Consider the following 15,203-nt stretch of genomic DNA (forward strand, 5'->3'; position numbering starts at 1 on the left):
GTAGTTAGCTTTGAAGTGGCCTTCCAGTTTATTCCAGGAATTCTTAAGTACAAATTGGAGGCTCTAGGGATTTATTCCTGACTTAGGAGGGAGATCCTGAGAACACAAGGTAAATCCCCGTGAGTGCTCCCCCGGGTCAATAGATTCCATGTTTACTGAGGAGAGGCACCAGTGCAATCAAGTAACAAAGTATCAAATGGAAGGGCAGTAAAAGTAGATGCAAAAGTTGTTAATCCTGCATAGAACATCAGTTTGCACAACTAACACAGCCACAGAAGAGCACATGTACCTTTCCATGTCAACGCATTATCCCATGGTTATCGAAAAGTTATTATCTAGCATTACTTAAAACAGATATCCCAAATCTAGTTGGATGCTATTAATACTTCATCGATGTGACATTTTGGATCTTTAAGAATCCATTTCCCTTTCTCATTCTCTACTGCATAAAATGCGGTTTAAAATATTTTTAATGTAGAATAGCTCAAATTAACCTTTTAAAAAAATCAAAGTAATTTTGCTCATAAATGTAATCTCACCCAAGAGACTTCGTATGGTCGTACCTTGCTGGCCTCTTTCTTCCATTCTTTCGGACAATACTTACAAAGCTTCTGTGACAGCTCCATATACACATGCTCATTATCTGCACGTTAAACAAGGAGACAGGTGATAAAAAAAATGTTTATTTTTTTTCTAAAGGAAAAGAATACACAAAGAAACAGGTTTTTCAAAGAAAGCCTCAAGACTTATGAATGCACTCTGAATTCACATACTACCGAGAAAACGCAACAAGATACGAAGACATAAGTCCTGCAAGCTAGACATTAATGAGGCCCTTTATGAATTATTTGCTTATTGTAATACAGCACACAAACTATTAAAGTATGTAATACTTAGAAGAAATACGGTTTCCTATTTATACTTAGTTTTGAGGGTCATAACTTCCAATACTGGACATTACTTGTTTTACAAAAAAACGTGCTTTTGTCTAGCTCTCAGAAGGCGCTTCCCACCACGCAACAATAATGAAATGGTGCAGAAACGCCATCCTCACTGCTGCACAAGAAATCAGATAACGCTGATAATAACCACACGTTTCCAAGCAGGGGGCCTGGCCCCTGCTTTATGAAGAGCAGTCCCCGAGTATATTCTCCCGTAAAACACAGCGTGACAGAATGATGAGCCATTACTCACACTGCCTTTGGGATTGATCTTGTGGGAAGAGGAGAAGAATCTTAGGCAAAACAAGAATGAATGCCAACATAGTTCTTCAAGACGCACAGAACACCAGACTGCTAAAAACCCATGTCAACATGATCTAAACATGTGAAAACAAGCTAATAAAAATATAAGAGTTTTTCAGACTTCTCCAAGAGACTGGTTTAAGGGAGATTTATTTCACAAGAAAAGCCTTCAGCATTCCTATCTTGCACAAAAGTTTTTAATCTTCCCCCTCCCCCCCCCCTTAAAAGCTCATTTCTTCTTCTCTCATCCTCACCAAAGGGGCAGGCTCATGGGAAGCTCCACTTAAAAATGTACTCCTTCTGGAAGGGAAGTGTATTTCTTGGACCCCTCCAAGGAAGACACACTTGGCCACACTGTCGCTCCTGGCTGAAAGCTGGGGTTCGACTAGAAAAGTGCCAGAAGAGAGCAGGAAGGGGGAAACTACTCTCTGTCTATAACTGGCCACATGAAACCAACCAATGTGATTGACGGGGTAGGAAAAAGGTGCCCGAGAAAGAGAGCGATGCTGCTTCAATCCACTTATCAGACTGACTAACAACCATGGCTCCTCTTGCCTGTGTTACTGATTAAACACGAAATGGACAAGATCAGACAACCTTCCCGCTGAACCTGATTTGTTTGGCTCAAGTTCGCGTCTGAAGATGCAGCCCAGGGAGTAGAACTGAGACTGCTGCTCACCACCACAGCACATGCCTAGTTTCCAAGTGCCCCTGCCCCTGCCATCAGACAGTCTGGCCGGAGCTTTGTTCTTTGAGAAATCTGAAGCGCACACACCAGTCCCGCGAAGCAGGTGGCACAGCAGTTCCCATTCCACAAGCGAGAAAACTGAAACGGGGGAAGGCAAGTGACATGTCTGAAGCCACATGGTTAGCAAGCTGCAGAACCAGAATTAGAACCAGGTCATCAGACTCCTGTCCCAAGGTCCTTTCGCCATGTTAGTCTCTCTTTTAAAAAGAACACCTTCCAGATCCTTCTTTCGAATGAATCCAAAGGAAGCTGTAAACTGGTTTTATTAGACTGACTTTGTTCAACAACAAAGACCAACAGTCTGCCTGTGCGGTCAGAAGAATGACCCTCAGAGCGGAGTGAACGTGAAGTTATTCAGAATCCACAGGGCGTCTTATATCCTCCCAGGCTCTTGAAAGAATGACTGAGGTGTGTCCTAATGCTGGGATGGAGCTGTGCATTTGTGTTTTTATTGCAGTAACCACCGTGGGAAGAAAGCGAAGAGCAAATGGTTGATTCGTGGGTTCCTGACATGTTCCCTGCTCCGGCCTCACCTAAAAACACTGAAAACAGCTCATGTTCGGGAGGAGCAGAGCCTTGCTTACCAGTCGATCATTACACACTTTCCAATCTGACAGATCTAAGCATTTTATGGTGCTAACCATTTTCTCAAGATACCGTAAGCCTTAACATTAAACTAATTCCTGTAGCAAAAAAATAATTTATAGCCAAGTGTACATACAAAAACATTCCACAAAAAATTTTCCTCAAAAAACTGAACAAAGATATGAAAGGTTTTTGGTATCTAGAAGATTAAATTAGAGGGATTTTTTTTTTCTTTTAAATTTTAGAAAGAGAACGGGAGAGAGAGAGACCTCAATGTATAATAAGAAAGAAACATTGATCGGTTCTAACGGAAGCTCTAACCATTTAGCAACACCAGCCAGGACCTAGAGAAACTTTAAATTACTCTTTGAAAGAAGAACGTTTATAAGAAATGGCTGCAGATAAACCCTGGGACCTAAACTCTACGGTGGCAGGGCAGAGAAGCCCTTTCCTCGACCACCTTCTCCACATAAAGTACAAAGAAGAAAACGATCCCGTCTCTCAAAGTTGTAGATTCCAACTGGAGATAAGAGAAGGGATAAGGAGGAACAAACAGAAAATAAGAGTAAATCAATAGAACACTCTGTTATATAGTCAATGGCAAGTGAATCTGAATTAGAGGGAATTAATAGGACACTTTGTTATACAGTCATTAGCAAGTGAATCTGAATAGAGGAAAGTCAGTTTTATTGTGTCTACATTTCTTTTCATGCCCCAAATTATAAAACAAATTAAATTACTAAAATATCCAAGCTAATTTCCTACTCGCTCCAGCTGCTCCCTCTGTGCAGGGAAACAAAAATCGAGCTTTACAACATAAAAGAGCAAAGTCATGAAATCCAGACTCCTAAAGAGGAAAGAATGTTTAAGTTCAAACTATAATAAATGCATGATCTAAGATTCAAAATCTTGTAAAAAAAAATACACAAGACTTTACTCATTAAAAAATGAATATTAGACAAAAAATGATGATCAGTTTATGGGTATTTTTGGAATCACAATTTCATAACATATGCCCAACTTAAGTGACAGGTGTAAAATGTCACTTCCTTTGGGACAGTTGGCTGAATCCATGAGAGATGAGGGTAAGACTTACTCTGTATAACACTGAGTCCAAACAGGTGACAGTCCTTTAGCCTGAGTAGGTCACACACCTGGACCAGCAACTGGTGACACAGAATTTTAACCTACGGGGGAAAAAATACAACTTGAGATAATAATTCAACGGCATCCACACAGTGAACCACAATTGGGCAATTTAATGCATCCTAAATAGATTCCTTGAAAGGATAAGCTGACACTAGCAAAAGAACTGTTAAGTTTATTGAAAGTGTCTACTTAGCCCTAGCCAGTTTGGCTCATTGGTTACCACACTGGCCTGCAGACTAAAGGGTCCCAGGTTTGATTCTGGTCAAGGGCACCTGCCCAGGTTGTGTGCTCGGTCCCCAGCAGGGCGTGTGCAAGAGGCAGCCGATCAATGATTCCCTCTCATCATTGATGTTTCTACCTCTCCCTTCCTCTCCCTTCCTCTCTGAAATAAAAAAATAAATTAAAAAATACATACGTATATATAATATATATTATATATATAATATATATTATATATATTATATATATATATTTAGAGGCCTGATGTATAAAATTGTCTAAGAGTAGGCCTTCCCCCAGCTGTCGGCACTGGCTTCCCTCTGGCCACTGGCAGGCACCTGGGAACCAGGCTTCCCTCGCAGTCCTGATTTTGTCCGGAAGGATATCTGGTCTAATTTGCATGTCATGCTTTTATTATTATAGATACATAAAAAATCGTCCACTTTAATCCATGGCTGAGTTTTAATAATGATTATCACAATACAAATTTTTACAACATGGTAATAAAAGTCCCAATGCAATCTGTAGGAAACTCATAAATTTCATGATACATTGGGCAAGGCCTTAGTCTAAACCCATTATGGTATGCGATAAGTATTTCGGAAGGAACCCAAAACAGCCTACTCAGATGATCAAATTTAGCAAGTATCTTTATAAGGAAAGTTTTCCTCGTGACAGCCTAAGCAAAATACTCATATATTATACAATACATGAATGCCTAGCTCTTATTTATCTTAATTAATCATTTTATTGTCTTACACTTTTAGGTACCTAAACCAGGCCCCCTTTCTGAATTCTACTTTAAATCAAACATCATTAAACCACATTAATCTGAAACCCTGGGAGTAAATTATTCTGAAAAGTCACATGTTGAATGATAAAACAATCCTTACAAGATATAGTTTTAAGACTTCTCAAATATTTAATGAAGTGTTTTGGGAGATAGAAATTGTGCTGAGTATACTTGGTTGAATTCAGAATGACTGAAGCTCATTAGAGTTGGAACTGACTTTAAGAGACCCTATTGGTCATTACTTCATTTTATAGAAGTAAAAAAAATAAGACCCAGAAAGCTTAAGGTCAAGTGACAAAGGCAGCAATTCACAACTCTGCTAATCTGTGTACTGCAATATTATTATATGTGTATGTTAAAACATGTGCAAAGTGACAGTTTATCATTTCAGCTATTTCCATTACGGTGGCACTTCACTTCTCATTTGTTCTACAACTTGCAAATTCTGTCTTCAATGATAATTACTATAAATTCTAAATTGGTTCATTCTGAATTCATGACTTTTTACCATTATTTTAATATGTAACTCAGATTTGGAGAATAAAAACATGCTGAGATTCCTCAATAACTGACAGCCCAACAGTTCAGAATGGTGACAATGACCAATGGGGTAAGGAAAGTTAGGCGCACTACTCTTTTCCACAGTCATTACTAGCTGACAATTAATCTAAAACACTTTATCCGCTGGGAAGTGCAAAAGGTCTGTATGTTAAGGCCAGAGACAAATTTGGGGGGTTAGGAAAGATGTCCTATTTATATCCAGGACATACCGTAGGCTCTCCGTAAATACTTGATGAATAAAAGCCAGGAGTGTGATTTCCCTGTGGCTCCTTTAGCTCTGTCCCACGACTCCAGACTGCTCTCGGACCACTGAGCAGGCAGACCATGTAGTAAATGGGGAAATGTATGAATGCAAACCCAACACCACTGGGAGGACACATGTACCAGTAGGAAACCATCATCCTCTTCATTCATTAAAAGGGCTTTGGATTTTGAGTTCTTGAGCACCGTAATTGCACTTTAAAAATAAGCTTCAATAAACAGACTAGTAAAGGAAAAAATATCAGTTGTTACATAAAATTGAACTATATACTACAAATTTGAGTCTTAGAATGTCATACAGTGTAGGGCACCTCCAATTCTTAGTTTTGACTGTAGCTAAAAATGTCAGACACAGAGCACTTAAGATAAAAAATGTGATAAAAAAAAATGTGATGAAAAGTTCACAGAACAATTCTTAAACCACAAACTGTCCGTGAGCATAACCTAGGCTGTATTGTGTAACTGCTGTTCAAATAATGCTGTACATTTCCTCCGTACTTCCCCTATAATTATTATCACTATTGTTCTGCAGGTTAAAATCAAGCACTTGGAGCCTGCTGATAAAGCTCTTTAATAACTAGCAGGTAAGCACAGTGTTCTTGTTTAAAAATTGCAATTAGCAACGCTGTGCTTTGTAGACTCACCTGCCGTGAGAACAAGCTTGTTCTGGCTTAGTATGAATCTTCTATGACAACACATTAGCTGTTGTGAAATTTTTCATTATTTAATCTTTAGGAGCAATGGAAACTTTATTATTATTATTTTTAAAAAATATATATTTTATTGATTTTTTACAGAGAGGAAGAGAGAGAGCTAAAGAGCTAGAAACGTCGATGAGAGAGAAACATCGACCAGCTGCCTCCTGCACACCCCCCACCAGGGATGTGCCCGCAACAAATGTACATGCCCCTGACTGGATCGAACCTGGGACCCTTCAGTCCGCAGACCAACACTCTACCACTGAGCCTAACCGGTTTCAGCAGCAATGGAAACTTTAAAAAAGTGCTATAGAGTATGAGGTAGTAAGAATTAAGGTAGTACCTAAAGGTATACTCTGCCATTGGAAGTTTTTAATAAAAACAGTATTTGATCCTAAATATCAATGGTTTGTTTTGAGCAGAAATGTTGTAAATATGTTCCAGAAAAGAAACCAAAAAAGCTCTTCACTCTGGTCTTAGCGAAGAGGTGCAAGCTCTTGGTCACAATTTACACCACTCAAAACTTTGGTGGTCCTTACATTTGGCATGATTTTATTTCCCATGTTTTCCAAGTTTCCACGTTTAATATTTATCTGCTGGTTAAAATAATTTAAAACAGCTCCTTATCAGTTCAACTCATGGAGAATTCGGAATCTTCAAGACACTAAACTCACCCCACCCGCAGAAGATAACATCCTATCAACTATGCCTGTCAGGGAGTAAACTGTCTTTATGTAAAACACTATTTACAAATGATGAAAAAGTAGACCATTCATGAAATAGATTTTGCTACACTTAATTTGTGATACCACAACTCTAAGACATCAACTGCTACTTTCTGGCAACCTTGAATGGGGTTGCTGGCAGTGAGGAGTTGCCACACTCCGTAGCCCAGCCCTCCCTCCTGGGGTCCAATGGCTTGATGGAGAGGAATCTGGACATGGCAAAGGAATCTACACCCCCTGGAAGAAGAACAGGCCTAACAGACTCAGACTCTCCCTGTGAGTTTCATTAACAAGGCGCCCCAACTGAAACAGCAAACAGCTCAGAGTGCCTGGGCACCGTCCTTTATGCAGGTTCCATCTTTATTTTTCTTTTTCATAAGTTTTTATTGATTTCACAGAGGAAGGGAGAGAGAGAGAAACATCAATGATGAGAGAGAATCATTGATCGGCAGCCTCCTGCACGCCCCCTACTGGGGACTGAGCCCATACACACCCACTGATGGCGCCGGACTCACTCGCACCTGCTGCTGGTGCTGGCCCCAATCGCTCTGTGCTGTGCCATCAGTGGCTGCAAGTGGGGCTGGCGCTATCAGCATGTGGAAGCGGCAGTGGTGGGAGCAGGGCCGCCGGCAGACAGGGGACCAGGGGCTGCGGCAGGAGGGGCCAGGCGGGGACACAAAGGATGGCTGAGACCTGCCCCTGTGCCCACTGCAGCCTCGAGGCCCACAGTTCCTTTGAAGGTGCACCAATTCATGCACTGGGCCCCTAGCGGTCTGAATATTTAACAAGCCCACCAAATAATTCTGATGTACATTAAAATTTTAAAGCCACTGATGTATAACAATGAACAGATTGACTATCTTCCAATCTGTTTTCTACAATTATCTTCCTCACCTGAGATTTTAGTACAATTTAATTTCCTAGAAAATTATAGTCAGCTTTTAGTATTCCTTGTGAAGTCAGATTAGTCTTCCTTCCACTTAACTGAGATCAGTGAAGTTTTGTTCCATCTCCTGTATGTGTATATATAAATACACATAAACTCATGTATACATATTTCACCAGGTAAAATGATAGAAATGGAATTGAGAGAAGTATCTTAAGTGCTTATGCTATATGAGTATGCATATTTTTAAAATTTAGTGGGTACATTTTTATATAACTGTGTAAAGGAACTGAAATAGCATACTCACATATATAAATAAATTACATTTTAATATATATTTTGCCAGTGCCCACAGTGAAATAGAAATATATATTGCCAATTTTTATTAGGTTTTAAAAACCAAATGCTGCAAAAATAATAGTTTGTCATTTCACACATCAAAAACAGCCAGGTACGCTGAGTACCTCATTAATACAAATTCTGCCCAACAGATGATAAAGTTAACTCAATAGGCAGGTTTGATTTTCAGACAACCCTTATAAGCAAAAACAAGGTTGCATTAGTAAATCAAGAAACTGTAGTGATTGTCAGGATAAAGCCAAAATAGTTAATAAGCAAGAACCTTTTTCCATCTAAACTGCTTAGTGAGGCTTTTTAAATGCCATATGTATTCAGTATAACATTTAGAAATATTCTTTTATACAGTAATTGGTTTAAAATATAGTGGTATAAAGCAAAAACAAACAAACAAACAACAACAAAAACCCCAACAAATTCAAGGCATATGCTAAGGCAATTTCCCCCCTTAATTCCATTAGAATACAATTAATGAAAGTTGATAATAAGGAGAGGGAATGAAAAATGCTAGGCATGCTATTGATTACCATAAAACTGTTTGGCAGTCTCTACCAAAGCTAAACATATGTATACCCTGGGATCCACGATTCCACTCTTGGGTATAAGCCCAGAAATGTGTACATGTGTGCATACACATAAAATGTTCGTAACATTTTTATTCATAATAGTCCTAAATTTAAAATAACCCAATACCCATCAACAATGGTTAAAGATATTAGCATATTCACACAACAGAATATTATACAACAACGAAAAAGAAAGAATTACTATTACTTGCAATGAAATAGATGAATTTTACAGGTCAAATGTTGAGTGAAAGAAACCAGATACAAAAGAGTACATCTATATAAAAGTCTAAGCAACCGGTATGACCAAACAACTGGAACTGGTTGACCAGTTGCTATGACGTGCACTAACCACCAGGGGGAAGACGCTCAACACAAGAGCTGTCCCATGATAGTCAGTGCACTCCCAAGGCCCCTCCCTATGGCCTTTCCCCATGGCCGGCCCCTCCATCAGCCCCAATTGGGGGGCCGAGTGGCCTACCTCCCAGGTTCCCTTCCCCCTGCCAGCTGGCCCCCTAGAAGGCCTCGATCACCAGCCAGGCCGAGGGACCTCACTCGTGCATGAATCCGTGTACCAGGCCTCTCTAGTAGCACATAATTTCTGTGGCATGGAGTTCAAAAACAAGCAGAATTACTTTATTGTGATAGAGGTGGGAACAGTTGTTACCCTATGGGTAGAGATTATTGATTAGGAAGAGTCACAAAAGATCTTTCTGGGGTGCTGGAACTGTACTATATCTAAGTTGGATGATGATTACAAGGATGTACACACTTATAAAAATTCATTGAGCTGCATGCTCAAGATTCCTATACTTTGTTGCATGTAAATTATAACTCAATTTTTAAAATTAAAAAAAAATGTCATATTCCTTAATCTCCAGGGTGAACTAACGAGAATTAACTTTGATTCATGAAGCACAAGCAACAGTTTAATGTTCATAAGCACAACCTGTTCATGAAATTGGCTAGACTTAGGCTACTATTAAAACATTCACCAAAACACATTGAAAAGCTAGCAATTTATTACTATTTCATGTGTGTAGGTACAACTCAAAAGTATTTAAAAAGAAAATTCATATTATCTTTTATAATAATAAAAGTGTAATATGCTAATTAGACCGAACTGACGAATGACCTTCCAGACATCCTTCCGGACGAAGCCACAGCAGTGGGGGCTGAGGCAGAGGCAGTTAGGGGCAATCAGGCAGGCAGATAGGTGAGCATGAGGAGCCAGCAGGCCGGACTGAGGGACCACCTGCCCCCCCATGCACTAATTTCATACACCAGACCTCTAATATATCAATAAAAATTATATTTCTATAAAACGTTTAAAAATACCAGTGTCGGTTTTGCTAGAATATAGTAGCCAAAATTCTCTAATTTTACCCCAAGTGAGAGAATATTGAAGTCAGCTGCACTTCACCCATAATTCAGAGTTCATACCTGTGTGGACTACTTTAGCACCCAACCCGCCAGATTATTAATGGTCTCATTCTGTAATAGCTTCACCCCTTAACTAACCAAGTCATAACTAGAATGCGGTCACTGGTGGGCACACAATTATTTAAACGTTTCTAAGGTGGGACCCACTCACATTTATGATGATGTTCAGAGACTCGTCGTTGGGAAGGAAAATGCACACACTCCGGCGGTCTTGCATGACTCGGTTGTTGTGGAAGTTCAGTTTGTTCATCGTGTGGGGGCTCTCCAGTGGTCAGCGCTGGGCTCCGCGTCCCCAGCAACGCCGCTGCTTCCGAGAACTCCACAGCCGCACGCCGCTCCTCATCACACACTCCGCAGGAGAAGCATCATGAGGTGCCACGACGGAGAGTTCACAGCTGGAAAACAAAAAGCCCCATCAGGCGTAAATAACGGCGGTGAGATGAGAGACAGAGAGAGGAGCAGCACAGCATGTCTCATAGCTAGGGCTGCTTAGACCTAACCAGTTTGGCTCAGTGGATAGACCTGCAGACTGAAAGGTCCCAGGTTCAATTCCGGTCAAGGGCATATACATGGGTTGCGGGCACATCCCCAGTAGGAAGTGTGCAGGAGACAGCTGATCGATATTTCTTTCTCATTGATGTTTCTAACGCTCTATCCCTCTCCCTTCCTCTCTATAAAAAAATCAATAAAATATATATTTTTAAAAAGATAGAGCTGCTTAGAAGAATAAATGAGAAAGCCCTGAAATTCATCCTACATCTTGCCCACTAACGACTGCCCTAAAACTTTCATTCACAATCATGAATTAAACATAACAGTCATGCACTGCAGGGCTCACAGAGGCAGAGCCGCCTCTGAGATGTTTTCAGCCTCCCAGGACAGATTAACAAAGGGCGCCCACAAGAAGCAAAATGACAAAATAGTAACGACAACAACACAATTCTAAAACTCCTTTCTTCCATTACAAAGTCAAATAAACGTCTTGGCCCTTGCATGCCATTCCTTCTTCAGTCACTCTGGTCTGGCTTTCACCTCCTCCACGTCACCTACCCGGCTCAACAAAGAAGCCAGTGACTCCAGACCTGTGGTCAGCAAACTGCAGATCGAGAGCCACATGTGACTCTTTGGCCCCCCCAAGTGTGGCTCTTCCACAAAATACCACAGCCTGGGCGAGAGTCTATTTTGAACAAGTGGCGTTAGAAGAAGTGTAAGTTTAAAAAATTTGGCTCTCAAAGGAAATTTCAATCGTTGTACTGTTGATATTAGGCTCTGTTGACTAATGATTTTGCTGACCACTGCTCCAGACCATTGGCGATATCTGAGGAGTCACTGTGCCGGATGCCTCTCTGACATTTACCGCGGCTACTATGCCCTCCTTGTAGCGTTTTTCTCCCATTTTATGGCACTGCCCTCTCTCCTAGTTCTCTCACTTGACATTGCAAACAATTTTTCTATTTGTTATCTCACTAACCAATAAAATACAAAGAAACAAAACTGTATAGTATATCAAACTATGTTTGTATGCAAAAGAAATGTGGGTTTTGGATATCTCTGACTTCTAATCAGTTTATTAAACATATTAATTTTTATTTTTTAACTTCTCTCAGATCTTCAATATATACAAATTTATTTCCAAGTAATGAAAATTTTCTCTCCAATTTTCAATGAAGGTCTTTTTATTTCTGTTTCATGTCTCATTGCATTGGCAAGGCCTTGTAAGGTAATTTTAAAAGTGGTGGGTATTTCCTACTTTTAAGGAGTGTGTTTAATATTTCATCCATTGCTAATGTAACACTAGTCAACAAAGATATGTTAAGACTCGTTGCCTCTCAAACCATTAGCAATATTTATAGTGTTTCTTATTTAATACCGTTACATGTACATTGTTCCTAAATATGTGAGAAGCAAAAGAGAATTTCCAGGAATAGAGAACTGTTTTAACAGGCAGAGAGTTACAATCACATAGTTTTAATAGAAAAGCTATTATCAGTGATCACATAAATCAAAGCATAAAATGAGACAGAATCTTGGCCTATTTGCTTCTTAAGGTTAAATGTCCATCTGTAATCAGCAGGAGGGTGGGAGAGAACATATTCTTTGCTATCAGCAGGAAGGTGGGAGAGAATATACTCTTAGATGACACCATGAATAAACATAAACCAGTATTTCCTTTTAAAGTATTGCCGAAACCGGTTTGGCTCAGTGGTAGAGTGTTGGTTTGCGGACTGAAAGGTCCCAGGTTCGATTCCGGTCAAGGGCATATACCTTGGTTATGGGCACCTCCCCAGCAGGGGGTGTGCAAGAGGCAGCTGGTCGATGTTTCTCTCTCATCGACGTTTCTAGCTCTCTATCTCTCTCCCTTCCTCTCTGTAAAAAATCAATAAAATATATTTTAAAAAATAATAAAATAAAGTATAAATGCCCAGCCAGGGTGGCTCAGTGGTTGAGCACTGACTCATGAACCAAGAGGTCACTGGTTCAATTCCCGGTCGGTCAGGGTGCATGCCTAGGTTGCTGGCTCCATCCCCAGTAGAGGTGTACAGGAGGCACCGACAGATGTTTCTCTCTAATCGATGTTTCTATCTCCTTTTCCCTCTCTCTCTAAATCAATTAAAAAAAGATGTCTAAAGTATAAATAATATACAATCCAAAAGGAAGCGCCTCAAACTAAGTAAACACAAATGGTAATCTTATTTACAGTTTTCCCTCCCTGGGACGGTGACCAAAAGATCCCTTAGAAATGTTCTGCTTTTCCTAAAGGATAGCAGCGACTGTGTTCCATTAGGTTGTAGCCAGCACATCGCCCGACAGGGTCCCTGGAGATCCTGCTGCATCCTCTCCACGCGGGGATGGTCGGCCCACATGTTCTATGGCTACAAACTCACTGCACCCGAATCCCATCGCCGATCTATTAGGTCTAGTAATAATTAATGTCGTTTTCTAATACTTTTTTAAATTGAATTTATTTAAACAATACAACAAAATTTAATCAACAATATAGTTGCCGTTGTTTTCTACTACTTGTGCCCAACGCTCAGGAAGCATTTTAATCCCTCTGTTGTAAAATTCTTGTGATTTTGATGCAAAAAATTCGGTCAATGCATTTTTGAGGCATTCTTCATTATTACATTTTTTTCCAAGAAGAAAGTTTTGCAAAGAACGAAACAAATGGTAATCGGAAGGGGCAATATCAGGAGACTATGCAGGTTGAGGGAGAACTTCCCATTCCAACTGGCGCAGTTTTTCAGCAGTGATTCTTGCAGTATGCGGTCGTGCGTTATCGTGGTGAAGAATTACGCCCTTCCGATTAATCAGCGAGGGTTCTTTTTCTCTTAAAGCTTGGGCTAACTTTTCCAATTGGGCACTATACACTGCACTTGTAATGGTTTGGTTAGATGGTAAAAGTTCATAATGAAGAATTCCTTTAAAATTCCATCAAACACACAACATCACTTTTTTCGCATGCAAGTCAGGTTTTGGCGTGGGCTGCGGAGCCTCATTTTTGTCCAACCATTGAGGCCGCCTTTTCAAATTAACATACAGCACCCATTTTTCATCTCCGGTTACAATTTGCTCTAAAAACGGCAAACGGTTTTGACGAGAGAGGAGCGAACTGCAAATTGTGACTCTTTGATTACGGTTGTTGTCGGTCAACTCATGAGGAACCCATTTTCCAAACTTTTGGACTTTGCCAAGTGCACGCAATTGATTGGAAATTGTTTTCTGTGAACAATTTAAAGTTGTCGCAAGCTCTTGTTGGGTAATTTGAGGATTTTGCACCAAAAGAGCTTGAAGAGCTTCTTGATCAAAATTGGACACACGGCCTCTACCACTTTGTCATCTAACGAAAAATTTCCCTCGCGAAATTTCTCAAACCAACGCTGGCATTTTCTGGCGCTAACTGCATCTTGACCAAGAGCACTACAGATGTTTTTTGCAGCCTCACTTGCTTTTCTTCCTAATTGGAACTCGTAAAGCATGCAGTGCCGAATATGCTCTTCATCCGCCATCTTCTTAGCCCTAGTTTTGCAACAAAAAACAAACCAAACACAAACTTTTTCAAGCAAAACTTGTTAATTGCACTTCACACGTTCTGTAGATACCACGTGTTTGAAGGTTATGTCAATACAAGTCAACGCCAAGCAAGATTTTAAACGAATGTTTAAAAACGACATTAATTATTACTAGACCCGATAAAACATGCGCACTTTTACCGAAACAGGTTTGGCTCAGTGGATAGAGCGTTGGCCTGTGGACTGAAGGGTCCCAGGTTCGAATCCGGTCAAGGGCATGTACTGGGGATGTGCAGGAGGCAGCTGATCGATGTTTCTCTCTCATAGATGTTTCCAACTCTATCCCTCTCCCTTTCTCTCTATAAAAAATCAATAAGATATATTTTTAAAATAAATAAAATAAAACATGCGCTCTTTGAGCTCAGCAGTTCCAAAGCGGCCACTGTAGGACCAGCGCTGCCTGCGGCTGGGCCACCTGGACATCTGTAATAAACACAGGTCCTGGGCACAGGGACGTCTCTACTCAATCAGGATCTCCAGGGTCAGGATCAGGGCCCAGAAACCTCAATCTTTTAGAAACGCCCCCCAGCTATTTCTGATAGACAGTCACATTTGGAAATCACACTTCAGCTAACAGAAGGAAGCACGGGGTTGGATATAATGCCTCCATAGTACACATCAGGACGTACACATCTGAAGTATAAATTCCTAAAACAGGTCACACGTCTATGTATACTCAGAACATTTTCCTGAAAAATGTTACTCGGTGATGCAGAAATAAATAAATTGGCTAAGCAGGGTACCCTGTATGTACTCTCTCAGAGAAATTCAGAAATCGTTGAAAGCTCTGGTAAGTCCTGCAGGCAACTTTTCAAATTTGTTCAACTTAATATTTCTCAAACTTACTTGGGCAGAGAATACTCCCCCACCCACCACATATCCATTAAGGTCATGC

The 15,203-nt window shown here is 40.3% G+C and overlaps 1 protein-coding gene across 15 annotated transcripts in view; it reads right to left on the reverse strand.

Annotated features, from left to right (window-relative positions):
* Positions 1-15,203, reverse strand: part of FRMD6 (FERM domain containing 6) — a 79,256-nt gene that overhangs the window by 28,649 nt on the left and 35,404 nt on the right. For 4 of the 15 annotated variants that reach the window (XM_036436900.2, XM_036436882.2, XM_045580763.1 and 1 more), the window contains exons 2-4: positions 10,387-10,630; positions 3,674-3,764; positions 540-643 (exon numbers count right to left, since the gene is read on the reverse strand). In XM_036436900.2, the coding sequence (XP_036292793.1) occupies positions 540-643; positions 3,674-3,764; positions 10,387-10,485 (294 nt within the window). In that variant the 5' untranslated portion in view covers positions 10,486-10,630. Of the gene's footprint in view, positions 1-539; positions 644-1,498; positions 1,518-3,673; positions 3,765-10,386; positions 10,631-15,203 lie in introns of those variants that run through there. The other 11 variants (XM_036436910.2, XM_036436890.2, XM_036436930.2 and 8 more) reach the window with 8 other exon arrangements.

The sequence above is a fragment of the Pipistrellus kuhlii genome, unplaced genomic scaffold, assembly GCF_014108245.1.
Source record: "Pipistrellus kuhlii isolate mPipKuh1 unplaced genomic scaffold, mPipKuh1.p scaffold_m20_p_1, whole genome shotgun sequence".
NCBI classification, from domain to species: Eukaryota; Metazoa; Chordata; class Mammalia; order Chiroptera; family Vespertilionidae; genus Pipistrellus; species Pipistrellus kuhlii.